Source organism: Ursus maritimus, unplaced genomic scaffold, assembly GCF_017311325.1.
Source record: "Ursus maritimus isolate PB19 unplaced genomic scaffold, ASM1731132v1 scaffold_23, whole genome shotgun sequence".
Classification (NCBI taxonomy): domain Eukaryota; kingdom Metazoa; phylum Chordata; class Mammalia; order Carnivora; family Ursidae; genus Ursus; species Ursus maritimus.
In genome coordinates, this window is record NW_024424786.1 from 42223317 (window position 1) to 42248957 (window position 25641).

Here is a 25641-nt window from a genome sequence, read left to right on the forward strand (position 1 = left end):
CTTTCGGCAGAGCCATCGAGAAGGGCACGTGAGGCTGAGAGTGGGTGGCAGGTCCGCTCTGCGGTCCCAGAGTGAGCCCCCAGGAGGGGGCAGACATGAGCAGTCGGGCGCCCGGTACCCCTCTCCAGGCCATCACCATCGAGGCCGAGCCGCGGGCCGATGGCAGCCGCCGGACCACCCGCTATGACATCGACATGACCAAGTGCATCTACTGCGGCTTCTGCCAGGAGGCCTGCCCCGTGGACGCCATTGTCGAGGTGAGCGGGCCTGGGGAGCGGAGGGGCGGCGGGCAGAGGCTGTCCGGACGGGCCTAACCCGGCCGCACCTGCACCCGCCCACAGGGCCCCAACTTCGAGTTCTCCACCGAGACGCACGAGGAGCTCCTGTACAACAAGGAGAAGCTGCTCAGCAACGGGGACAAGTGGGAGGCGGAGATCGCCGCCAACATCCAGGCCGACTACCTGTACCGCTGACGCCCCCGCCCGGCAGGCCCGCAGCCCCTGCCGCCCAATAAAACGGCTCTGCCTCCCGCACCGCCTCTGTCGTGACTCCGGCGGGCCGGGCTGGGCGGGCCCTTCAGGGGAGCTAGTGGAGGTGACTCGGCCTCCCCGTGGGACCCTGGGGGCCATGGCTGGGCCCCGGTGCACAGCAGCCCTGCCGCACACACCTCACCCTGGGCATATTCCTCAGGGCTTCGTCTCAGGCCTGCTGTTGCCATGATCCTGGATGTCCAAAGGGTGGGGCCTGGGCCCGCCCTCCGGAGGGCCACGCAGCGCCACGGCCCTAAGGACGTCGAGTCTGCCGAGGCCTCAGGTGAAGTCCATTGGAGTGGCAGAACCTCAGAAGGGCCGGGGTGGCCTTGTTGGGGGCAGGGAGAGGCCTGCTCTAGGGCAAGTCACGAGGAGGTGACACAGGCCCTGCTGCCCCTGAGCTGGCCTTGCCTCATCTCTAGCCACATCCCGTTTCTGCCCCAAGTTCCCCAGACCAGGCTGCGGGCTTGGCTGCTGCCGCCCAGAACTTCCAGCTTCGTAATCCCGGCAGCGGTGGGGTTGCCTGCGGGGCCACGTCCTTGCCCAGGATGGGACGGCCAAAACCAGCCCCCTTGGACTCGGTGCCCGGCACCGGGAAGGGCTTTATCCTATCCCCAGCTGTGGGTACGCTCGCTCAGAGAAGGGAAGGGACTTGCTCGGAATCACACAGCATGAGTCGGATGAAAACACAAGCTCAGGTCAGAGATCTGGGCCCCGCCCTCCTCTTCCATCATTTTCAAAAGTACTCTTCACAAAACACTAACCTCCCATATTGCTTTGTCGAAGGGAAAGAAAGGAGGGTGGTGTGGACCAGTCAGTGTGGGAAATGTGCCAAATGCCCTCTTTCCTCTGGGATAGGCACTGCATGTGAGCACATTCAAGGCTCTGAGAAGGCCTGTAGCAAAGAACCTCGCCTTCCCCCACCTCATTCCCTTTGTTCATGACTGCTGACACCTGGGCCATCTCCTGGTGCTGAAGTGGTCCAGGCCCTTCCTGGGCCCCCACGGCCTAAGGAACAAGGCGCAGAAGCGAGACGTGAGTGCAGGACCCGAAGGGAAGAGCAGAGCCTAGGAAGTGTCCATGTGTCCAGCCCCTTGCAGGCCTAGTGGGAGGCAGGAGCCCTGCAGTAATGAGACAGGCTTGCAAATCCTAAATCACCCGTCATTGCACTTTTCCCAGGTAGAACCAGTAGTAGATAATTGTCATGGAGCGTGCATTTGTCACGGATAAATACAACATGTTTGTTGAAGATGGGTCAGACTATCCAGCTCCTGACTTCTTACCCTTTCTGACTTGCCCCAAACTGTGTGTGTGTTTCAGGAGCACACCTCTAATGCCATTTTGTAGCAGTGGGGTTCCAGTTTCCCCTGCACCAGGAAGTATTGACCTGAGGTCCCTACTGGTGCTCAGTTCGGCTGTGTTGAGGGCCCCCCCCGCCCCGGGAAACAGACCTATGATGCCCCAGAACTGGGTCCCCCCCACACACACCTTTTCTGAGGATGTTGACCTAGGCTGTCACTGTCCACCCCCGCTCTGGGGCTCCGTTTGCCTACAGCTCCCTTACCCCTCAGAGGACCTTGCTATGTGAGGTTCAAGGATCACCAGAGCTGAGAGGCCCCTTGTCCCTCCTGTCCCCGGTGGGTATGGTCCTGGCTTGTCCAAAGTGCAGGCAGCTGGACATCCGTGAGCCTCGGTTCAGGGTGCTGGGACATGACCAACCGAGGGGAGCTAATTAGCAAAGTCACTGGGACACCCCCAGCCACGGGCAGACAACAACTACCACTGTGTGCCCGGCCCCGAGTGGAACATCACAACCATGGCCCAGCCCTCAGTGTCCTGCTGCTGTTGAGGAAAAAGGCTCAGAGAGGGGCAGCACCCACCCAAGGGCACGGAGCACTGGGCCTGGAGCCTAGGCCCCTATCCTGGGGGGTCAGAGGGAGGGTGTAAGGACCGGGTACAAATGCGGCCTCAGGAAAGGGGTCCCAGAGGTGGGGGAGCGGGCTGGGGACACGCGGCTTTTGGATCCCAAGCCTCAGTGTTTTGAGGTTCCATCAGCCATAGGCCCAGTGAGGCCTCTAGGTGCTGGGGGGTCCAAACCCCGTGCCCCGGACGCCTCCCCGCATCTGCATGCCGGCCACGTAGGCGTGCGCGGTGGGCGCTGCTCCGTGTCTCCGCTCGGGTCTCCCGGCGGCCCCGCCCCCCGTCCCCAGGGGTCCCCAGCCTCCCTCGAGGAAGCGAGGGCGGTGCCGGCCGCTCGCCGCACTCCGGTGCCCCTCCCCACCAAGCCCGGACGGGACGGGGCGGGGCTTCCGTGGTCCCGCCCCTTGCGGCCCCGCCCGCCGGGGAAAGTGAGTTGCGTGGGCGCCGCGGCCCGGAGCGCAGAGCCGGGAGCCAGAGCTGAGCAGCGCCGCGTGCGGCAGACCCGGGGGTGAGTGTGCCCCAGCCGGGGTCTGCAGAGCCCCCCCGCCCCCTGGCTCCGTCTGCCACCCTCCCTTCGCCCTGCCCCAGGAAGGGGGTCCTGGAACCCCCACCCAGCTGGGTCAGTGGATGCGACCCAGTCTGCCGGCCCGGCCCGCCGGGTATCGGGCCTTGGTGGGGGCCACAGTGGGGACGACGAGGAGGAGGAGGTGGGGAAAGGGAAGAGGAAGAGGAGGACAGAGAGTTAACAGCTGCTAACTACTGGGCCCAACTCTGCCCGTCCTGGAGGTGCTCTGGTGGCGCTCAGGGCTTTCTCTGTGGCATCTTCCTCGGAGGGAGGGACCCATTCTACAGATGAGCAAATTGAGGCCCACCCAGCTAGGAAGAGGCAGAGCTAGAGGCAAGTGGGGTGACTCCAACTCCAGAGCCTACCAGTCTGGAATAGGGGAAGCAGCAGGCCCTCTCCTCCAGCTCAGCGCTATCATGTGGGTCAGGGGCTCGGGGGAGAGATCTGGGGGGTTCCTGAAGGAGTTGCCTTATCCTCAGCCCCTGAGGGACCAGGAGGAGATGGGAATAGAGTTAGGAGGGGGCTGCAGTCTGGACCCTGAAGGCCACAGGACCGAGGAACCTTCATTTGCTCCATTAAAAGGAGTGCGGTGGCCCCTGGCTTGCATCGCGGCCAGGGAGGATGGGGGGTAAGGGGTGAGCCAGTGCAGTCCTCAAATGTGGGGGAGGGGTCTGACCAGGTCCCTGTGCACCCCACCCACCCAACCCAAGGGAATTCCCGCCCAAGGGACTTGCCCAGGCCGAGGCCCTGTGAGTGAGAGGTGCCAGGCTGGATTTGGCACAGCCTGGGGCGGTGGCACCCCCTGGGTCCCCAGACCTGGTTCCCAGAACCGGCTCATCTGTGCAGCCCAGCCTTTCAGGGTGCCCTGGGCAGAGAACTGCCCTCCCCTGAGCCCATATTATGCACTGACTGGGACTTCCAGACCCGCAGCTCCAGCGCCTGGCTCCGGCCTGACTTAGCCACCTGCTGACCACCTGATCCCAGACCTCACTCTCCAAGTGCACTGACCCGTCCGCGAAGCTCTAAAACAAGGTTATAGGGTCCTCTTCCCCCAGGATTGCTGATAGGGTTCAGCGAGGTAGTGTGGGTGTAGGGGACATGGAGGCTCTGTTTTTGTCATCTCTCCACTCAGGGCCTGTCTCTCCTGGGGGTGGCCAACTCCCATTTACCCAAAGAGGAAGTGGAAGCCCAGAGAAGGTGAGAGACTCCCCCAAGGACACACAGCCAGTGACAGCTAGAGCCACGCTCTGGAGCCTGGTCCCTGGCCCTTGGGGATGGAACCTAGCCCCTCCTGCCCACCGCGGGGCCCAGGGCTGCTATAGTCTCAGGCTGCCTCCCGGCCTTCTCTCCTCTTCCAGGCTGGGGCCGGGGCTGCATTCCCTATTTAGACTGAAGGAAACCAGGCCCAGGGGAGGAAGTGACCAGCTGGGCAGGCCCCCGCTGGCCCAGACAGCAGGCGGGGCACTTTGGCGCCAAGTGTTCACCCTCAGCTGGGACCTCACCCATGCCTGTCCCCTTCCCTGACACTTTGAGAGCTAAGGAAACTGAGTCCCACAGGGGGGAAGTAGCTGGCCCTGGGCCCCGAGAGCAGTGGTCGTGGAGTCCTGGCTCATGGCTGGGGCATCTGCAGGGCCTCCCCCACGGCGTCTGGGCAGGGCCCCGCCAGGCTGTCCTGCCCATGTCAGCTTCCACAGTTTCGCTTTCGAGGGTTTCGACACCTGGAAGGCTGTTTCCGCCCCTATTTGGACATCGGCCACCAAGCGGTCCAAGCCTCTGGGGAAGGTCCCCCGCCCTCAGGCCTCTTTGCCCTCAGTGAGGGCACCAGGGGACCCGGTGGGGGCTCCCACCCCCTCAGCACACACAGACACCCCAGGGAGGGAGGGGGGCTTCAGCTGCCAGGGGGTTGTGGGGGGGTGGACAGCCCCAACCTCAGCCCTGGCTCTCTTGTCACGGAGGCTCCTTGGTGTAGAAGGACAAGGGTTCGTGGCCAGCCGAGGGCTGTGGCAGTTAGGAGGCTGGCTGGAGGTGACCCTTGGCCTGGGGCCCCAAGGATGAGTAGGATCTAGGGTGAGGGCAGGTCACAGAGGAGGGACGGTGGGAGCAGAGGGCATGTGTGAGAAGAGCCAGTGCCACCAGGGCTCGGGGTGGGTGCCTGGGACAGGGCAGAGCCAGCTGGGAAAGAGCTTGGGGGGGGGGCGGTGGGTCAGGCCGTGAGGTCAGCCAGGGCGGGGTCTGCTCCCAGTTGCACCGCTTACTTCCTGTGCGACCTCGGCACCCCTTTGAGGCTTCCCGGGCCTCAGTTTCCCCATCTGTCGCACGGGGTTGGTAGCAAGACCTTCCATGGATTATGTGAGCTGAGGTGGACAGAATTCCTGCTCGATGGGGAGCCATCTGGCCCGCCCGACTGAGCCTTCCCCCGGCCCGGCCCGCAGGACCATGGGCTCCATGTTCCGGAGCGAGGAGGTGGCGCTGGTGCAGCTCTTCCTGCCCACGTCTGCCGCCTACACCTGTGTGAGCCAGCTGGGCGAGCTGGGTCTCGTGGAGTTCAGAGACGTGAGTGGGGCCGGACAGGCGTGGGAGGGGGCCTCGTCCTCACCCCGAGATGGTATGCTGCCTCCCCCCAGAATGGCCCCTGCTTGAATCCTGGCTGCTCTCTGAAAGGCCAGCCTTATGACTGAGGCCACCTTGCCTCCTGGCCCCGTCACACCCTCCCCAGAGCACGCAAAGCCTGGTCTCTGTCCAGCTGGGCATCTGGAGGGTCATGGGGTGTTCGGCATCTTTCTCTGGGGAGGCAGCTATGGCCTGCAGAGAGCCAAGCCTGGACCCTGGGTGGGACCTCCCTGCCCCCGCCCAGAAGTCTGACCCCTCTGTGCGGCAACCACAGCTCAATGCCTCGGTGAGCGCCTTCCAGAGACGCTTCGTGGGGGACGTTCGGCGCTGCGAAGAGCTGGAGAAAACCTTCAGTGAGTTGGCCTCAGGCCCACATCCCAGGCAGGCTTCCTGGAGGAGGTGCCAGCCTGAGAGGAGGAGTCTTGGTCCCCCAGGTGGAAGACAGAGAAGGGAGGTCCAAGCCAGGCCCTGCAGAGCCAGGACAGGGCAGCTGGGGATGCTCTTGAGAATGGGGCTCACTTGGAAGAGGCCTCAAATATTGCATGAAGACTTAGGAATTCATCCAGTGGACACTGGGAGGCACTGTGGTTTCTAAGCAGGGGAGAGGCATGCACAGAGCTTTCTCTGCTACAGATGGCCTGCGGTGGGCAGAGGCCGGTGTACAGGGTCAGTGCCCCAAGGAGCCGCTTCTTCGACCCAGGCAAGAGGGACCCTGGCCCTGGACTCTGGCAGCCCCTCCCAGGAGGAGCCTATGAGAGGGGAGAACAGAGCACATTCGTTTAATGGTGTGTTAGCTTGACGGATAGCTTTTAAGGCATCGCGCTCTTGTCCCAGGCCCCCCAGGGCTTGGGCCAACCTGCCTGGACACCACTGTGGGACCCAGGGCCCGGGCAGGGCAGTGGCCAAGGGAGAGCGGGGGGGGGAAAGCTCAAGAGGAGAGCAGACCTTTGGGGATATAGGTTTGGCCTGGGGTTTTTCCAGGGGTCTTGGACTCAGTGAATCAATTAGCTGGTGGTCAGTTGAGTTTGGGGCAGCGTTTGGGACCCCCTAGACCTTAGGCGGCCCTTGGCTAACAGAGGCCATGAGCTGGCGTGGGCCCCCCGCATGGCCTCCCCTGACGCCCATCGCTCTGCCCCCAGCATTCCTGCAGGAGGAGGTGTGGCGGGCTGGGCTGGCGCTGCACCCACCCGAGGGGAGGCTGCTGGCACCCCCACCCCGTGACCTGCTGCGCATCCAGGAGGAGACAGATCGCCTGGCCCGGGAGCTCCGGGATGTGCGGGGCAACCAGCAGTCCCTGCGGGCCCAGCTGCACCAGCTGCAGCTGCACTCGGCCGTTCTGGGCCGGGGCCACCGCCTCCCGGTCAGCGCCAGTCCCGGGCAGGGGGGACGGGGGAGGCGGGAGGCGCCAGGCCCTATGTGGGCGCGGGGCTCACGGTGCCTCTTGGCCCCCAGTTGGCAGCCACCCCCACAGATGGGCTCTTGGAAAGAACCCCCCTGCTCCAGCCCCCGGGGGGGCCCCACCAGGACCTGAGAGTCAAGTAAGTAAGGGGCGCATCCAGCTCTTTCCTGACAGCCGGAGGCCCTGACGACCTCCTCGTTCAGGGCTCGCCTCCTCCACCCTCAGACTGCCCGCAGCCTCCTCCTTCAGGCCCAGAATTTCCGGGGCTCGCGGGGGTTTCTCCTCCTCTGGGCCGGCCTCGAGCTCCAGCCCCTCCCCGGGAGCAGGCCGCGTGCCTGCTGGACGGTCCTGAGCCGCCCGGCCTGGCAGCTTCGTGGCAGGTGCCGTGGAGCCCGCCAAGGCCGCCGCCCTGGAACGCCTGCTCTGGAGGGCCTGCCGCGGCTTCCTTATCGCCAGCTTCAGGGAGACGGAGCAGCCGCTGGAGGACCCCGTGACGGTGGGGGCTGGGGGGGGGCCCAAAGGGGGGGTGGCGTCCCGGGCTGGGGGGGCCGGGACTCCAGGTAAAGCGGGCCCCTCTCCTTCAGGGTGAGCCTGCCACGTGGATGACCTTCCTCATCTCCTACTGGGGCGAGCAGATAGGGCAGAAGATCCGGAAGATCACGGACTGGTGAGCTCCGTGGGGCTGCCCCCGCGTGTCACTGCCCCGTCCCCCGCCCTGCCCCGGAAGCTCCCTTTCGACTCAGCCTCTGTCCAGCCAGAGCTCCCCCCGCCCAGGCCGCTCCCCTCACGCCGCCCCTCCTGCCTGCCAGCTTCCACTGCCACGTCTTCCCGTTCGTGGAGCAGGAGGACGGCCGCCTGGGGACCCTGCAGCAGCTGCAGCAGCAGAGCCAGGAGCTGCAGGAGGTGGGCGCTCGCGCAGCCCCAATGCCCTGCCGCCCCCGCCCCGTCGGCCCGGCCGCCTCCCTCACCGCCTGCTCTGGCCTTAGGTCCTGGGGGAGACGGAGCGCTTCCTGAGCCAGGTGCTGGGCCGGGTGCAGCGGCTGCTGCCGCCCTGGCGGGTGCAGATCCACAAGATGAAGGCCGTGTACCTGGTCCTCAACCAGTGCAGCGTGAGCGCCACGCACAAGTGCCTCATTGCCGAGGGCTGGTGCGCCGCGAGCGACCTGCCCGCCCTGCAGCAGGTGCTGCAGGACAGCTCGGTGAGTGGGGCTGGGGTGGGGGGTCTCCTGCCCTCCACTTCTCCCAGGCAGGTGCCAGCTCCCACCTCCCAACACACTTCCTGTTCCCAACACCGGGCCTTGGCCAGGGCTCCCCCTGCTTAGGGGAGTCTGCCCCGAGGACCCTGGGCCAGGCGCTCCCCGTCCTGATGTCGGAAGCCCAGGGAGGGGCCAGAGCACCCGGGAGGCTGGCTCAGCAGGCACTGGCCCCCTCGAGGGAGCCTCGGGCTACTCATCTGTGAAATGGGTGTGATGACCCACCGGGGTCCCTGTAGCTGCTGGTGCCTAGTAGGTGCTCACAGGTGGCAGCGGGGCTCCCTCTCCTGGGCCACCTAGATAAGCAGCAGGCTCCAATTTCCCAAGCGATTTCTGGTCCAGCTGATCTCGGACTCTCCCTAAATCACCCTGAATTGGGGCAGGTGGGATGGTGGTCCTATTTCACAGAGAGGGGAGGGGCTATCCTAGATGTCCCGGGCTCCTGCCTGGTGAGCCCCACATCTCCGGCTGGGCCTGGCTTGGGGGGTGTCAAAGGGTCTCTGAAGGCCCCCCTGCCATCAGTGTCATCTGTCTGTCTGCCCCTCGGGTGCCCCAGAGCGAGGCCGGTGTGAGCGCCGTGGTTCACCGCATCCCCTGCCGGGACATGCCCCCCACACTCATCCGCACCAACCGCTTCACGGCCAGCTTCCAAGGCATCGTGGACGCCTATGGCGTGGGCCGCTACCAGGAGGTCAACCCCGGTGAGAGCCGTGGAGCCCCCAGCCCAGGAGGGCGGCATCTGCGCACTGGGCCTGTCCTGCCCCGTTAAGATGAGAAGCGCACTCCCACCATGCTGGGGGGCGGGGGAGGCGGTGTGCAAGCTTTGTGTTTACCCCCAGCAGCATCCCCCTTCCCAGTTAGGCTCACAGGGGATCCAGCATGGGGTCGTGCAAAGAACAGTAGGAATGGCTCAGGTCTGAGGTCTGACTTGCTCACCCCGGCCCATTTCTTAGTTTCCCTGAGCCTCCGTTTCCACATCTGTTCGATGGGAATAAGAGTGGGGCCCTCAGAGCAGGCCGGGGAGGTGGGCAGATGCGGATCGGCAGTGCACAAGGCCAGAGTCAGCCTGCTGAGCTCTTCGGCGGCCGCACTGTGTTTTTAAGAAGTTTGACTTGGGTGCTGTTGGGTTTTCCCAGAAGCGGACCCGGGGGGCTAGTGGGGGGGGGGGGCGCTCTGGCACAAGTGGCCTGTGAAGAGAGGTGCTGCTGTGAGAAACCAGTCAGGGAAGCAGCTGAGGGGTGGGGAGTTGGGGAGCAGGCAGGGCGCTGCTGTCACCTGCCCGGTTCTGCTCCCTCCAGACGTGGCTCTCCGTGTGGCAGGCGGCACCAGGTGGTCCGTGGCCCAGAGCCTGCCCCCCGCATGTCACTGGGTGGGGACCACAGTGGGTCTCAGCCCAAAGAATGGGTGTGGGAGATGAGCCGTGCTGGGGCATTTTTTGGAGGGGACACGGTCACAGGCCAGGGAGGGTCTGGCCTCAGCCGGTGGGCTAGAGCGCGGGGCAGGCAGGACACGAGTCTGGCACGTGAGGCGGAGTGAACGATGACCAGGGTCCCGTGTGGTCCTTTGGGGCTGCCATGCCTGCCGGGTCAGCATGCAGCGCTTGACCCGGGGCCCCCATCCCTTTCACATGCTCGTGGTTCCTCTGTGCTGGCAGAGGCCGGTGCAGTTAGGACAGACAGACCTGGTCACCAGACAGCTGCGGTCGACGACCAGCTCCCAGCCCTCGGAGCGTTACCTTGGGGCGGGTAGACGCGGCCGCGGCTTCTGTAACGAAGCACCACAGATGGGGGCACTTCCCCGGAGTTTCTCGGCTCCTGGGCTGGAGGCCGGAAGTCCGAGGGGAGGGACGACTCAGCTCGGAACAGGGGCGTGCCCTGAAGTCCTGTAACACCCATTAGGGATTTGTCCCATCTTACTGACGGGAAAGCGAGACCTCAGAGGTGAAGTGACCGACTCGGCCTCCTGGAACTTGCCCGGTGCCAGTCAGGACGGCCGCGGGCTGTCTGTGCTTTCTGAGCTTCTGCTCACAGCTCTTGTAATCACCCTGGCGGGAAATGGTTTACCGTCTACCGCCAGTACCGCCCCTGGATAGACTCACTGATAGGAGCCCTACGAAGTGTGGTCTTGCGGTCTCCAGTTTACAGGTGGGGAAACAGAGGGTCAGAGAGGCTAAGTCACCAGCCCGTGGTCACACAGCCAGGAAGCGGCGGGCCCTGGAATGCAGACACACGGTCGGGTGGCCGCTGGTGCACAGAGGCCCACGTGCCCCTGGGGGCCCTGGCTCACCGCCGGGCCCCTCTGCCCGCAGCTCCCTACACCATCATCACCTTCCCCTTCCTCTTCGCCGTGATGTTCGGCGACGTGGGCCACGGGCTGCTCATGTTCCTCTTCGCCCTGGCCATGGTGCTCGCGGAGAACCGGCCGGCCGTGAAGACGGCGCAGAACGAGGTGAGGGCGGGCGAGGGGTCGTCGGGGGGGGGGGCCAGGCCACGCCTCACGACGCCCCCGTTCCCAGATCTGGCGGACCTTCTTCGGTGGCCGCTACCTGCTGCTACTCATGGGGCTGTTCTCCGTCTACACCGGCTTCATCTACAACGAGTGCTTCAGCCGCGCCACGACCATCTTCCCCTCGGGCTGGAGCGTGGCGGCCATGGCCACCCAGTCCGGCTGGAGGTGAGGCCCGGCCTTGGCCCCGCGGGCCCCGCCCCCGGTAGCCCCTGACCACCCGCCCTTGTTGCCACAGCGACGCGTTCCTGGCGGAGCACCCGCTGCTCACCCTGGACCCCGCAGTCAGCGGTGTCTTCCTGGGACCCTACCCCTTCGGCATTGACCCCGTGAGTCCCGGCCACCTGCTGTGGAGGGTGTGGGCGGGTGGGCGGACTGGGCCGGGGCTCCTGCACTAACCCTGCCCTGACCTTGACCCTGACGTTAACCCTCGCCCTCGCCCCTCCTTCCGCCACATTCACCGAGCCCCTCCCGAGGGCCCGGCCTGGTGCCGGGTGCAGGAGGTGCGGGGTTCCGGAAGGACGAGGGGCCCACCTGCTGGGCCCACACAGCGGCCACTTCAAAGAGGAGAGAAGCGTGTGGCAGCGAGGGCAGCACTGGCTTGCTCGGAGCTGGCCATGCTGGGCACCGTTCTGCGCTTTCCGCGCGACGCGACGTGGTATACAGTCCTCGCGACAGTCCCGTGAGGTCCGCGTCAGCACTGCTCCCGTTTCACCGATGAGGACGCAGAGGCACAGGAGAGCACGCGGGCAGTGTCCCCTCGCTGGGAAGAGCTGGGGTTTGGGCCCGGGCTGGCGTGCCTGGCCTTGCGCCGCACCCTTCCCTCTGCTGCCCCGCCGTGGGCCGACGGGTGGCAGACCGTCTGGGGGCAGAGGGGCTGCCGAGAGTGACCTGGGCAGGGAGGCCCCTGCGTGACGCCCCTGCCTCCTGCCACCCCAGGTCTGGAGCCTGGCCGTCAACCACCTGAGCTTCCTCAACTCCTTCAAGATGAAGATGTCCGTCATCCTTGGGGTCACCCACATGACCTTCGGGGTGGTCCTGGGAGTCTTCAACCACGTGTGAGGGCCTGGGCTCCGGCGGGGGGGGGGCACCGGGACAGGCAGGGCCAGGGGGCGGCTGGTGCGTGGTCCGATGACCCCGGCCTTCCCCCCCCACAGGCACTTCGGCCAGTGGCACCGGCTGCTCCTGGAGACCCTGCCCGAGCTGACCTTCCTCCTGGGGCTGTTCGGCTACCTCGTCTTCCTGGTCGTCTACAAGTGGCTGTTCATCGCCGCCGCCGCGCCGGCGCCCAGCATCCTCATCCACTTCATCAACATGTTCCTCTTCTCCCGCAGCCCCACCAACCCGCTGCTCTTCCCCGGGCAGGTAAGGCGGGGTCAGCGGGGCTACCCGCGCCGGCTCAGCGCGGGGGGCAGGTCCTGAGCTGTGAGCCGGGGAGGTCAGGGCGCTGGAAGTGTCAGGTGCCGGCAGCTGCTTCTCCCCGGGATTCCTGAGCGGCGCTGCGTCTAGCGGGGCCGCTGGGGTGGAGTGGGCTGTCCAGGCTCTGGGAACTTTGGCTTGGGCGCGTGGTCAGCCGAGGCACGCCCTGACTCAGGCTCCTTGCCGCTTCCTCGCGGAGGTGGTGCAGTCCGCACTGGTGGTCGTGGCCCTGGCCGCGGTGCCCGTCCTGCTGCTCGGCACGCCCTTGTTCCTACGCTGGCAGCACCGCCGCCGCTCGCCGAGGCCCGCTGGCCGCCAGCTGGTAGAGACTCGGGGGGCGGGGGGGCATGAGGGCTGAGGGGGGGTTTGACCCCACCCTCGCTGCCTCTCGGCCTCCTGCGTGGCGGGGGCCTGCTGATGCTGCCTGCTCCCCACCCCCAGGATGAGGACAAGTCCGGGATTCTGGACTCCTCCGACGCCTCCGTGGCTGGCTGGGGCTCTGATGAGGAGAAAGCAGGGTGCCCGGGGGACCAAGAGGAGGCCGAGGTGGGTGTGGTCTTCCCGAGCGTGTGAGTGGGCGACGGTGGCTGCCAGCCCGGCTGGTCCCTCACTGCCCCGCATCCCCCAGTTTGTCCTGTCCGAGGTGCTCATGCACCAGGCCATCCACACCATTGAGTTCTGCCTGGGCTGCATCTCCAACACGGCCTCCTACCTGCGCCTCTGGGCCCTGAGCTTGGCCCACGCCCGTGAGTGACCTGGGCCCAGGGGGCGGGCTGGCCACGGGTCAGGTCCTGGTTACTTTGGACGCTCGCAGCTGCTGGCTGCGTGGCCTGGGCAGGTCCTTCCCTGGGCCTCAACGTCCCCTCTGCAGAGTGAGGCTGTCGGAGGAGGTTCCCCCACAGGAAGGGGGGCTTCGGGCTGCCACAGGGGCTGCTGGCCGGACACCCCCTCGGCCCTGGGCTCCACTGCTGTCTCCCTGACCCCCAGAGCTGTCGGAGGTCCTGTGGGCCATGGTGATGCGTGAGGGCCTGCGCATGGGCCGTGAGCTGGGCGTGGCGGCCGTGGTGCTGGTCCCCATCTTCGCCGCCTTTGCCGTGCTGACCGTGGCCATCCTATTGGTGATGGAGGGGCTCTCGGCCTTCCTGCACGCACTGCGGTTGCACTGGTGAGCGGCCCGCCTGGCTGGCCCCGGGCAGCACGAGGGGCGGGGGGCCTGCCCCTCACCAGCTCTCCCCTTGTCGCCCCCAGGGTGGAGTTCCAGAACAAGTTCTACTTGGGCAGCGGCTATAAGCTGAGCCCCTTCACCTTCGCTGAGGAGGAGGACTAGCGCCCACCTGTGGCCATACTCAGGTCCCTGCCCTTACCTACAGAGACGAGAAATAAAGATGGACTAGGAATTGTGTCTTGGTCCTGTCTGCAGTGCCAGGGGCTGGAGAGCCTGGGGTGGCAGGGCCTGGGCTCTGGGCATGGACTGGTCCCACCCCACGAGACTCTAGGTGTCACGGACTCCGTGCCTGGCTATATTATGCTCTCTTATCTGTCCATGCAGCTGAGTTTGGTGTAGGGTGCAGTGGGATGGGAGGCCCTGGTCTAGGACTTGGGGCCTTGAGAAGTTGGGGAGAGGCCCCATGAGCACACCTGCAGTAATCCCAGAGTCTTGGCCTGAAGTGGGGACAGAACTAGGACCAAGGAGGGATGTTTCTAGCACATTCTAGCTCGGAATGAGCGTCTTCCCAGGCTGAGCCGAGGGAGGGGTGGTGGTGGTGGTGGTGGTGAGCGCCCCATCCTTGGGGATGTACAAACTGGTCTGACTCTGGGTCACCAGAGACGCACACACACTACCACTCTCCACCCCACCCTCCGCACAGAGAAGGGCAGAGGCTGTCCAGGCAGCCCGAGCATCGTCTGGGGCCCGGAGGGTCAGGAAAAGGGCTGCGCTGGACTCCAGGTCCTGCTGCGCCTTCAGTGGGGGCTGCTGTCTCCCATCCCTCCCTGGGTGACCAGTGCTGCGCCCCCGAGGCCATCCTCCGGCTGCTGGACAGTGGCATTGTGCGTGTCTTTCTGGCCTGGGTCCCACCACTGGCTGGGAGGTGGTGCCAACGCTTCTCAGAGGCCTTCCTTTCTTGGGCTCAGGAGCTGCAAAGTGGCTCTTCCGGCAGGAGGCCCCAGGAACAAAGGCCGCTTTGAGGCCAGAGATGCCCTGGGCATGGCAAGCCGGGTGGCCTGGCTCTCTCGCCGTGGCTCTCATCTGGCCAGCTGCTGGGAGGAGCCCATCCCACGGGGCCAGGGCTGCCCTGCTCAGGGCCTCCAGACGCCGCAGGGAGTGGGGGGCGTGGGGGGAGCATCGCTCTGGGTGAGACCTTACACAGGAATGCAGTGTCATTTACTGCTCAGTTTTATTGCTTGGATACCAAAACACATTCACCTGGCTAAACTTCTAAATGTCTGGAAGGGTGAATAGTGGAAAATCTCTCTCCTGCCTTGACCAAGCCAGCCGTCCGGTTTCCTCCAGCACATCCCACTGCTCCTAGTTTCTTCCACATCAGGTCTCTGGGGGCGGCGGGGTGGGGGTGGAGAGTTGAGACGACTGGCCGGGAGCCCTCCATAGGCACAACCAGGTAACAGGAGCCCTGCCTGACAGGACAAAACCGAGGATGACAGTGAGGATGCGTTTTGTATGTTTTTATTGTTTGTATAGTACGATCTCTGGTAGCAGAAATGTATGCACAAAAAGCAATTCAAATAAGAGTTCAGAGTAAAAAAAACTATCCCAAAGGACATTTCATATATATGGGCGTCCCAGCTCTAGTGTATTCATGCCCCCACATTCCACATACAGGCCATTCTTTCCCACCAGAAGGACCCCGTCAGGGATACCGGGAGCCCACGGGGCACACCAGGGCCCCAGGGGCTGGCGGGTCAGCAGGACGACGCCCGGGACGGCCAGCCCTGTCCCAGAACCCGCAACCCGGGGCTGAGTGGAGGTGGAGGAAAGGCTGCGGAGAGCAGGGCAAAGCCTGCTTTCTGTGGGGAGGGCAGGTGGCAGGCGGGCGTGTCCGCAGGGGCCCACGCTGCTCCTTGGCCAGCGGTCGGCCCCCCGTGGCCGCAGCCCCCTGCCCACCCGAGGCTGGGGTTAGTAAAGCACGTTCAGTTGAGGAGGGGGCGGGGCAGAGGCCGCAGACAAGTCAGGGCGAGATACGTCTGCATGACGAAATCCATACAACAGGTCCGGAACAGCGACATTCATCGTACAGAGACGACAGCCCACCCCCCCACAGGCGCCGCTGCCTCAGGCANCCGCCGTGTGGACGGGAAGGGTGGGGGGTAAGCAGCTTCCTCGCACTCACGCTGGTTCAGGCCGCTGAGCAGTCACAGTCTGTCCCTGCTCGTTCGCCGCCCTCGGGAGCCAGAGGTGTCTACGCACTCTGTCACCTTCCGGGGGCCTGGTCACAGCGTTCCCCAGCACGTGAATTCAAATCCTTGAAAAATCAACATTAACCAAAAAAAGTACCCGCAGAAACACTGTTTACTCGTGCTGTCTGCCATATCTGACTGCGAACTTCAGGCCCCAAACAGAAAACGCCTTCCCTAGCCTCAAAGGATTCTGAGATATTGCACTACTGCGCTATCGTACTGTTCCTGCTTCCCGATCTCATCGCAGAGTCCTAGTGAAATCGTAAACAACAGAGGATATAAATGTTACTCAATTTTAATACAGTCTTTCGTATCATACACATCTGTGTTCGGCAGCGAGCCATCCAAGCCTTGCCGCGGGGACAGTCGTCAGAGTGCGGAGGGCCCCGCTGACTCGGCCGCCCCCACGCAGTCCAGGGATGAAGTGGATGGCGCCTCCCACACTCACACCCCGAGCTTCCTCTTCTGGTCGAAATAGGCATCGAACCTTGCTTGGGCATAGTCCTAGGAGACAAGAAAGAGCAGCCTCACTAAGGACTCCCGCCCAAGGCCGCCCGTGTCCCATCCAGGCCTGCCTCCGACACAGGCTCCCCTCTCAGGGCCCTTCAACCGCAGCAGGTTCCCGGGGCTGAGTCAGCAAGTTGAGAGCAGAGGTGCGAGGAAGAAGGTACCCCAGTTTTCTGGGATCACCCACAGCAGGATAACCGCACAGGACACGAAAGGGACAGCGGAAACCCTGGTCCTGAGTTCTGTCTACTCGAGAACCGTCAAGCCACTGTCAAGCCAGCCCAATCTCTGAAGCGCCCACTCCAAACTGAGAAGTCTGCGATGCCGACTGCCGGGAAAATTACAGCGTCGCTGCTGCGAGCTTAGTGTCGGGGTGTAGCTTACGTACCACAGAAACGAACTCCTTCACGCACACAGTTGAACAAATGCGTCCATCTAGCTCCGCACCCGCACCACAGTCCTGCCGGAGGACATTCCAGCACGCTCATTTCCACGGGCCCCGCCCCGACGCCTGGCCACAGGCAGCCTCTGAACCGATTTCCATCACCACGGATGGCCGTCGAAAGCTTTTCCATAAATGGAGCCATCCCGTGTGTACCCCTTCCCGTCTGGCCTGTTTCACTCAGCGTAACGTTTCTGGGATTCCTCCACGCTGCTGTGAGCCTCTGCGGTTCCATCCTGTTTCCGGCGGAGTCCTTGTCGGTTACGTGGCTCCAACATGGTACAAATACCCACTCACGTGACCAGCGGGCAGGTGGTTTCCAGTTCGGGGCTATTACACCCACTCTGAGCACCTGAGTGCGGTCGTGGTGTGGAAACAGGCTTCGTTTCTTTTGGATCAATACCAAAGTAGGAGGTTCCCGGGCTGTCTGCTCCGTGTACTGTCAAACCGCTTTCCAGGCCGGTCAGACCTCCCACCTTCCCCCTCGGCAGCGTATGCGGGTGCAGCCGCCCCGTGTGCTCGCGAACATTTGGTACTGTCGGCGTCTGAAGTTTCAGCCATCATCGGGTGTGCAGCGGGTCTCGCTCGGGATTTAACTTGCATTGCGTGTATGACTAATTACATTAAGCAGACGGACGTTTACTGGCCATTTCTTTATCTTCTGTGACGTGTCCGAATCTCTTACTGGTTTATAAAGTAGCTCGTTTGGTTTCTTGCTAAGTTGCGAGCTCTTCATATATTCCAAATACAAGTCCTTCTCAGACAGACAGTGGCAACATTTTCTCCAAGTCTGTGCTTGCCTTTTTATTTTCTTAATTTTCTCTTTGTCATTCAAAGAGCAAAAGTTTTTCGTTCTGATTAAGCCCAACTTACCATATCTTTTTTCTTTTACAGTCAGTGCTTCACGTAACCCAAGAAATCCCTGCCGTGGTCACAAAGCTTTTCTCCTTTGTTTTCCAGATGCTTTTACGCCTAGGTCTGTTACCTATGTCAAGTTAATCTGTGTGTATGGCAGGAGGTCAAGGTTCATTCTTTTTCCCATATGGCTATTTAGTTGTTCCCGCAAAGGTTTTCAAAATCTAATCCCTTCCCCAATGAATTACTGTGGCCCTTCTGTTGATTATTAGTTGACCGTACGTTGAGTGTGTTTCTGGGCACTCGGCTCCGCTCCATTGGACGGATGTCTATCTTTACACCAATATCACACTGTCTCGATCCATCTTGAAATCAGGCAGAATCAGTCTTCCAACTCTGTTAGTTTTAGTTTCACATATATTTTAGAACTTACCAGTTTCTGCCAAAAAGCCTGTGGAGATTCTGACTGGGATCGCCGAGACTCTGGAAATCAGTTTGGGGAGAACAGACTCTTAATACGCAGTCTTCTGAAGCCGCACACATGGTCTTGCTGTCCCTTTATTTCGGTGTTTTTCGCCATGTTTGACAGCTTTCAGTGTGAAGATCACGTACATATTTAAAAAATCTCATCCCTAAATATTTCGTGTTCTTCTACCACTGTAGACACGATGAAATTTCACTTGGCAGAGTTTCTACTGTAGAACACAGCTGGTCTCCGTGCACTGCCCTTGCATCCTGACACCCCCGTAAACTCACTCCCCAGCTTCAACAGCCTTTCCGTGGATTCTTTCATGTTTTCTCATGCACTTGGATCGCGTCACCTACAATATAAAGGCAGTTTTTCTTCTTCCTTTCCAGTATTTTTGCATTTCCTCTCTTTTCCCGGCCCTACCATGCTGGCTAGGTGCTCTGGTGCCCTGCGGGGGACGGTGCGGGCGAGAGCAGCGAGCCCGTCTCGCTCGCTCTCTGGGGCTCCGCCCGGTTTCACCAGTAATTGTGACGCCAGCTACAGGTTTTCATGCGTGCCCTGTGCTTGGTTGAGGAAGGAGAAGATTCCTACTCTGCTGAGGCTTTGTTATTGTTTTAAATCCCGATCATGAACGGGGACTGGATTTTGTCAAGTGCTTTTCCGGCATTCACTAAGAAGATACTATGGTTTTTCTCCCTCATCCTGTTGATATGCTGAATTACACTAACTGGTTTTTAAAATGTTAAAATTAACCTTGCATTCCAGAGATAAATGCCACTTGATCATATTATCTTGTAGACGTCCGATTTAATTTCTGCTAATATTTTGATAATGTTTTTCCTGTCCTGTTCACAAAGAGCACTGATCTGAAGTTTTCTTGAAATGTCTCTGTCTCCTTTCGGCATCAGGGCAATGCTTCATCAAATGAGTTGAGAAATGTCCCCTCCTCCCTTTATTCTCTACAACTTTGCGCACAACTGGTATTACTTCTTCCTGGAATGTCTGATGATATTCGCCAGGACCCGCAGTTTATTCTACAGGGAGGTTTTCTGAGTATGAATTCGATTTACTCAATAACTATATGACCATTTGTTACGCTAGCTTTTGTTATTTGTGTCTTTCAAGAAATGTGCACATTTCATGCACGCTGTCAAATCTGTTGGCGTAAAATTATTCATAATATTCTCTTACCCTTTCAACATACGCAGGATCCAGAGTGATGTCTTCTTGTACCGGCACTGGTTATGTGTGTCGTCTCTTTCCTTCTTGCTCAGTATGGCCAAAAGTTTGTAAGTTGTATTGAGCTCGCCAAAGAAGCAACCTTTGGTTTCATTCATTTTCTTTTTTTTCCATCCATTTTCTATTTCAAGGATTTCTGCTCTTAGTTTATTTAGTTCTTTTTTTTTTTAGTAGGCTCCATGCCCAACATGGGGCTTGAACTCACGACCCTGAGATCAAGAGTCATGTGTTTTATCTAGTTCTAATGACTTTGGCTTAGGTTGGTTTTTCTCTTTCTAGCTTCTTAAGGTAGACGCTTCAGTCACTGATTTGAGAACTTTCTTATCTAATACAAATGTATAACCTTCAAAGCCCACAAGTTTTTAAACCCTGCTTTAATTGTATCCCACAAATTCTGATATATTGTGTTTTCATTATAATTTGTTCAAAATAGTTTCTAGTTGTCTATTTCGTTTCTTCTTTGATCTAGGGTTTACTGAAGTGTACTATTTAATTCCTAAATAATTAGGAATTTTCAAGATTTTCTTGCTGTTGATTTCCTATTAAATTCCACCGTGGTCAGAGAATATACTCTGTATTTCAGTTCTTTTCAGCTTGAGACCTGTTTCCTAAAGCCCAGCATATGGTCTATCTTGACGAACATGCCATATTCACTGGGCAAGGATGCACATTCGGCAGCCGGGCACTCAACAGTGTCAGGCTGGGCAAGAGTGCGGGCCCCTCCTCCGTCCCTCCTGCTGCTGTTTCTGGCTCTGCCCCTCTGCTCTGTGGGTCTGCCTCTCTCTCTGCTCAGTTTTCTCAGGTTTTGCTTTATGTCTTTTGAAGCAAGACAGGTGCGTACACATTTTAGGATTTTTTTATGTCTTCTGGATTAATTGATCCCTTTATTATTATGAAATTATTCCTTACTTTGGTAATATTTTTTGATGTGCACTTTGTCTTAACAATATCATTGGACCATGGCTCTAAATCTGCTTTAAAATTCCTTATTCCCCCTTCTTTTGCCTAACAGCACCTGTGAGTTACCCAACCTTCCACCTGGAAGCAGAAATCACCCTAATGCAGGACTAGAAGGATAAAACGAACTCGTCATTCCCTCCACCTTCCTAAAGCAAGGCACTCACTACAGACTCTGTGCACCCCCTGCCCTGGGACACACCACCAACACTCATTATGGGGCAGCGGAGGGCTGGACTCACGGTTTAAACTTTCTATGTCCTAAGGCTGGAAGAAAATGGCAGCCTGGCTTGTTGAACTGTCCTGCAACAAACAGGACGGCTCATTCACTCAGTACCCGCCGCCCACGCGAAGTGGGGCGCTGCAGGAATGGAGAATGGAGCCACGACAGCAGAAGGAAACGCTTCGGGAGTTCCTTCATCCGAGGTCCCTTGTGTCAGAAGGGACTAAGGTCAAGGGCTGGAGTGCTGGGCTCTGAGCTCTACATCCCCCATCAGAGCCACAGGCCATACAGCACCTCTCTGAAGCAGGAAGGCGGGCCTGCTGCCTGCGAGTGAGGCCACCTCCAAAGGCAAATGCGGAGCCAAAGTGGGTTCACTGTGCAGCGACACAAGGAGCCCTCTGTGAAGAACGCACATTTCCCACCAAGCACTCACAAACATGGTGAACAATCTTCTTTTTGGGAATAGAAGAGAAAACCACCCCCAGAACATACCATGTATCCAAATTCAATGGATGAAATCTTGGCCTGCACAATGGACCAAAGTCCCCAGAAGAAATGGGACGCAAGGGCAAACCTGTAATTACAAAAGCAGGAGATGCATGTGAGATGTGTGGCGCGGGCCACAGGCCCAGGGATGGGATTTCCTGCTGGCGGGCCCTGGAACTCATCCGGGTGCAAAGCTGGTCAGCCTTGGCCCACTCAACAGGATTCTATTTCACGGGGACCCAGAACAGGGTGCAGGCACCGCAGCTGTCCTCTCCCACCTCTGGCTGGGGGCAGGTGGACTTGCAGTATGGACACGCCCAGCTGCCATTCCTGGCTCACAGCTACGGTTCCGGGACTCACACGGAGGCCTCGGGAGCCATGCACGTGATGCACGGGCTACACTGGGGAAGAAACTCTCTGCCTCGCATGTGAGCACAGCGCATCAGCAACTCTTAGCAGGCGTTATGCAGCGAGAGGAGGAACATGCAGGCCTCTGGATGACTCGCTGGCTTTCCCAGGAGGTAGGATACTGCCTCGCCCTCATCCCTGCCCTTGCACAGCAGTGAAACAAAGCAGAGAGCGCGCTGCCCATCTCTACGCCACGCCATGGCCCACGTCACCGCCGAACCCAAGCTCCCCTCACAACAGTGCCTGTGGGCTTCACTGAATGCTTCAGTGTCCTCCTCAAACCCGACTGTTTTTCTTGTGGTCCCTGACCCATTACACATCCCTTGGGACTACCCTTTCTGTCGGGCCCCCCTCATTTTTCTATTTCCATCCATTCTAAAACCAGAGAGGGAAGATCTATGCGGTAGGGGGAGCCCTGGGACAGCGAAGGTGGCCACATGCCCAGCAACAGGGGTGTGGACACTTCAGGAAGAGGGGGCATCTGTGGTAAGTGGGCTGGAGAGGACAAGGTGGGCCAAAGTCACTTAAACATTTTTACCAAAGAATCTTCTAAGAGAGCCCAAAGAATAGGAGTAACTCAAGTCTCTGGACTAGAGAGATGTGTATGATAAACAGGGGTCCAGACTTTCACAAAATCTAGAAGTTTCTCAGCCCTGCTTTGAGAGCTATTGAAAAAAGAGTTTAAAAGCAAGACTCAGAACGAACACTCACAATTTGTAATTAGTTTTTAGAAGAAACCCATTATTAGATGGTGCCCACCACTCCACGAGCATCAGGTGACAAGAGCGTGCAGGCCCCAGGTGTGGCTTACTGTGCCAAACGCCATCATCGTGCCGTGGCCCCGCACACCACACCTGCTGTGTGCTGAACTCTGGAGAGGCACCAAGTGCTCAGCTAAGTACAAGTCCCAGAAATGTATGGGTATAAAGAAGCTCCTAAAATACTCAGGACTGCAAGTAGGCACCCCAATTATATTCTACAAACGGACAGCTATTTTATAAATTAACAACAACAAAAAAGTTACCTATTGACTTCAAGCAACATCTCTTCTTCTATAATGGACTTTTCTTCATTACTGAGGTTTTCAAATTCATTATGGAATGCAGCCAAGTAATTGGAAATAAAGTGGAGCTTTAAAAAAAAGTAATCACATTAGAGTCAGCAGCTGTCAGGAAGCACGACACATCCAGTGGACACCCGCACGGCCGGCGGAGCCCGGAGCAGCTCTGTGCCACGCGGGAGCGCAGAAGCTCGCCGGTGTGGCAGTGATCTCCGGCTTCCTGGCAGAGCTCTACCGGACTCACGGCCACTCTGTTGGCAAGACGAGCATAGGGAACCACTACCACTTCTGGACAAAATCACTGAGGTGGAATGGACTCCATACCCACGTTTCCCACAGCCCGGTTGCAAAGCAGGGTAAGCCTACGTCGCGCATCTCCGCAGATGGGCACTAGGGAGCCCGAGGTCACTGGCAGAGGCTCGGGCAGAGTGGGCGCTGACCAGACCACGCGGAGGGGCCTTCCACCTCTGCGGTGCTGAGAGGACACATTCCTGTCTGTAGAGTGGCAAGGTCTGATTCTGGTTTAGAGAAGAGGCTCTACCAGGTCCCCCGTGTAGTCTGCACGTGAATCAGGATTTAGGAGACCCCGTTCTTCAGCACCTCACACTATACCAAACGGCACCAGAACGCAGCAAACCACCACTCACTTTCTTTTATAAATGAGGAAAAAGTGGGCAGTTGCTTTACCTAGAAGAACATCATTAACGGATCATCTAGTTGGAATGCCAACACCGCCTCTCCACCACCCTGCCCATCTGCCTTCTCCCAGGCTGCTTTCACAGGGAGCACCCCCAACCACCAGAAAGCAGCGTTCCAGTTCGCGCGCTGTCCTAGCAGGGCGTTCCGGAAGGAGTAAGCCTGGCACAGGCAAGGGGATGGCTCGTGCCTATTGAACTCCACGTGGCAGGCACCGTCCTGAGCCTTTGTTTCTGCACATGAGGAAATGGAAGCACACACAGTCCGCAGGTGACAGTGAACAGTGGCAGATCTGGGATTCAAATCCAGGCACCGTTTTTAAAACCCATGCTTGAACTGCCAGAGATGGGTTAATTTCTGGGAGATACTAAATGCTCTAATTGGCCAATGAAGACACAAAATTTGAATAGATCAATACCGTAAGAGATAGTAACTAATGACCTTCCCTCGCCAAAAGTTCTAGGACCACACTTTCTTACAAAGTCTACCAAATTTTCAAAGAACGTCATCTCATAAATTTGTTCCAGAAAATTACAAAGGGACACTAATTTTATTAGACTAGCATAATTTTTATTCCAAAAACAGATATGAATAATCATTTTTAAAATGACCATTAAAAGCCTGTTTCACATGTGTGCATAGATGTAAAACTCCTAAATAAGAGACTAACTGGACCTGACAGAGCACTCCGAAACCACACACCTCATTCAAAATGGTGTATTTTAGGGATTCTAAGACGGTTTAACATTTTAACACATCTCATTAGTGGACTAAAGAGAGAAAAGCATGAGGTTACCTACTAGGTGCAGAAAGCTAATGAAGACCAACACCTCTATGTGACTCTTAAAACGGCTCAGAAAAACTGGAACTGCCTTCATTGCCGTGGCTGTGCGGTCCGAGCACGTACACAGCTCTGCCTCCATCGCAGCGGAACCTGTCTTCTCAGCGGCAGAAACCCCCCTCCTCCTGGCTGGAGAGTTCACACCTCTGGGGCTGCCCAGTTTTTACAAAGGTCGGGCTTCCCTTCAGTACGGCAGAAACTGGAATCCCTAACCTCCTTCTCATACAGCATGACCTCAAGGCCCAGAACCGGTCTGGCACTTTGCTTGGGACACACTCAAGCCCGTCATTGTCGGCCTTACTTACAGTGCGGCGGGAAGAGGGCAACGCGGTTTTGGTCCCACAGCAAGTCAACACTTGAACGGCTGCCCCTAGTATGTGGGCCATCTGCTGAAGACACAGCCACCGTGCCTGGCACAGGTGAGAGCTCAAGAGACATCTGAGCAGCAACTGACCGCATCCCTGTCCTCACGCCGCTCTGACCTCCCCGAAATGCTGCTGAGCAGACAGGGGTGCCAGGGGAAGGGCTGTCCCATAACAGGGTTCTGTAGGGGGGTGGGCTGCTGCCCTGCACAGGCTCGGGGTACCCTCTCCCCAGCCCAGCTTGCTTCCACACCGCTACCCACTCACTCTCAACCCACAGCTCCAACGGTGGGCTCAGGAATGGAGTAGAGGCTCCCAAGGAGGAACTTCCCACAGGGTGATTCTTTTTCTTTTCTTTTCTTTTTTTTTTTAAGATTTTGTTTATTTGAGAGAGAGAACAAGCAGGGTGAGGAGGAGCAGAGGGAGAGGGAGAAGCAGGCTCCCTGTGGCTCGCAGGATCCTGGCATCATGACCTGAGCCAAAGGCAGACACCTAACCAACTGAGCCACCCAGGCGCCCCCCACGGGGTGATTCTTCATGCAGCCCCTCCCCCCATACTCAGGACAGGAAAGAGAACTGTAACAGCACAGCAGCTACTAAGTCATGGTGCCCAAAAGACTACTTCTGTCTGCACAGAGTGAAACACACATGGGAATCACCGTGATCCCCACAAAGAAGGCCAGGAGGCAGATCAGAGGCTAGGCTTTTTGGAAAAAACTAGAAGGAGCTATAAAAGAGACTGTGCTCTCCAAATGAATGAATACAGGTTATCTCCAGCACAGGGATTAAAATGTCAAGTTTTTGTCCTGACACAAAATAACATTTTAGAGCAAAAGGGTTTGCTTAACCATTCTGTGATTTAAAAAGGGTGTCCTTTAGAAAGGGTGTCCTATGGGGCGCCTGCGTGGCTCAGTCGGCTGAGCGTCTGCTTTTGGCTCAGGTCATGATCCCAGGGCTCTGGGATCAAGTCCCACATCGGGCTCCCTGCTCAGTGGGGAGCCTGCTTCTCCCTCTCTCCCCGGTTTGTGTTCTCTCTCGCTATCTCTCTCTCTCTCAAATAAATAAAATCTTTATAAAGGGGGGGGTGTCATTAAAAACAAAAACAAAGATGCAATCGAGTCTAACTGTATAAAACGGACTCAGGCAGTTCACCTACTATCAAGCCTACACACAGCCGTCCCCTACCTGTTGTCTCTTGGTGGGGTACTTCAGGGTGTTCGCTCTGAAGAAAGGGTACTTTTCGTAGTTATAGTCATACATCCATTCACAGAAATGATTCCCAATGTCGAATCCCCTAAAAAAGAGGTAAGAGCTGCAGAGAAGGGGGCAAACTGCCATGCCCCGAGGCTCCCTGGTCAGAGAAGGAAGGGAAAAGGCCGAGTCACGAGCATCCCTCCCAGCAACAACTGTCCTTCCTGAGGTCCCCCAAGGACGACTGCCTCAGGGACAGGGAGAGCCAACAGGGCAGTTACCAGAACCAG

General features: G+C 59.0%; 3 protein-coding genes across 7 annotated transcripts in view; 2 read left to right on the forward strand and 1 right to left on the reverse strand.

The window, feature by feature from the left end:
• NDUFS8 (NADH:ubiquinone oxidoreductase core subunit S8) overlaps nt 1–533 on the forward strand; it is a 4244-nt gene extending 3711 nt beyond the window's left edge. For all 3 annotated transcript variants that reach the window (XM_040639544.1, XM_040639547.1, XM_040639545.1), the window contains exons 6-7: nt 129–257; nt 342–533. In XM_040639544.1, the coding sequence (XP_040495478.1) occupies nt 129–257; nt 342–473 (261 nt within the window). In that variant the 3' untranslated portion in view covers nt 474–533. The remainder of the gene's footprint in view (nt 1–128; nt 258–341) is intronic.
• Nucleotides 534–2855: 2322 nt separating this feature from the next.
• TCIRG1 (T cell immune regulator 1, ATPase H+ transporting V0 subunit a3) lies at nt 2856–13598 on the forward strand. 2 transcript variants are annotated; one of them, XM_040639541.1, is made up of 21 exons: nt 2870–2958; nt 4148–4212; nt 5448–5568; nt 5900–5978; nt 6765–6985; nt 7078–7163; nt 7394–7520; nt 7609–7691; nt 7834–7927; nt 8011–8223; nt 8834–8978; nt 10586–10725; nt 10793–10950; nt 11021–11111; nt 11722–11840; nt 11940–12146; nt 12397–12523; nt 12643–12747; nt 12830–12947; nt 13189–13366; nt 13450–13598. In XM_040639541.1, the coding sequence occupies exons 3-21, from the start codon at nt 5452–5454 to the stop codon at nt 13526–13528; spliced, it is 2487 nt and encodes an 828-aa protein (XP_040495475.1). In that variant the 5' UTR covers nt 2870–2958; nt 4148–4212; nt 5448–5451; the 3' UTR covers nt 13529–13598. The 2 variants fall into 2 exon arrangements, with proteins under 2 accessions (XP_040495476.1, XP_040495475.1); XM_040639542.1 differs by lacking the exon at nt 4148–4212 and having other exon boundaries at nt 2856–2958.
• Nucleotides 13599–14868: 1270 nt separating this feature from the next.
• The window catches only part of CHKA (choline kinase alpha), a 58491-nt gene continuing 47718 nt past the window's right edge, over nt 14869–25641 (reverse strand). For both annotated transcript variants that reach the window (XM_040639549.1, XM_040639548.1), the window contains 4 exons: nt 25346–25454; nt 22226–22332; nt 20800–20881; nt 14869–16119 (listed from right to left, as the gene is read on the reverse strand). In XM_040639549.1, coding sequence (XP_040495483.1) covers nt 16060–16119; nt 20800–20881; nt 22226–22332; nt 25346–25454 — 358 coding nt within the window. In that variant the 3' untranslated portion in view covers nt 14869–16059. The remainder of the gene's footprint in view (nt 16120–20799; nt 20882–22225; nt 22333–25345; nt 25455–25641) is intronic.

Excerpts from the sequence above, each read along its gene's own strand:
- TCIRG1 (XM_040639542.1), top strand. The coding sequence starts at position 5,452 with ATGGGCTCCATGTTCCGGAGCGAGGAGGTGGCGCTGGTGCAGCTCTTC. Across the intron at positions 7,521-7,608 it reads CGCTGGAGGACCCCGTGACG|GGTGAGCCTGCCACGTGGAT; the intron begins GTGGGGGCTGGG and ends CCTCTCCTTCAG. Across the intron at positions 10,951-11,020 it reads GCCACCCAGTCCGGCTGGAG|CGACGCGTTCCTGGCGGAGC; the intron begins GTGAGGCCCGGC and ends TTGTTGCCACAG.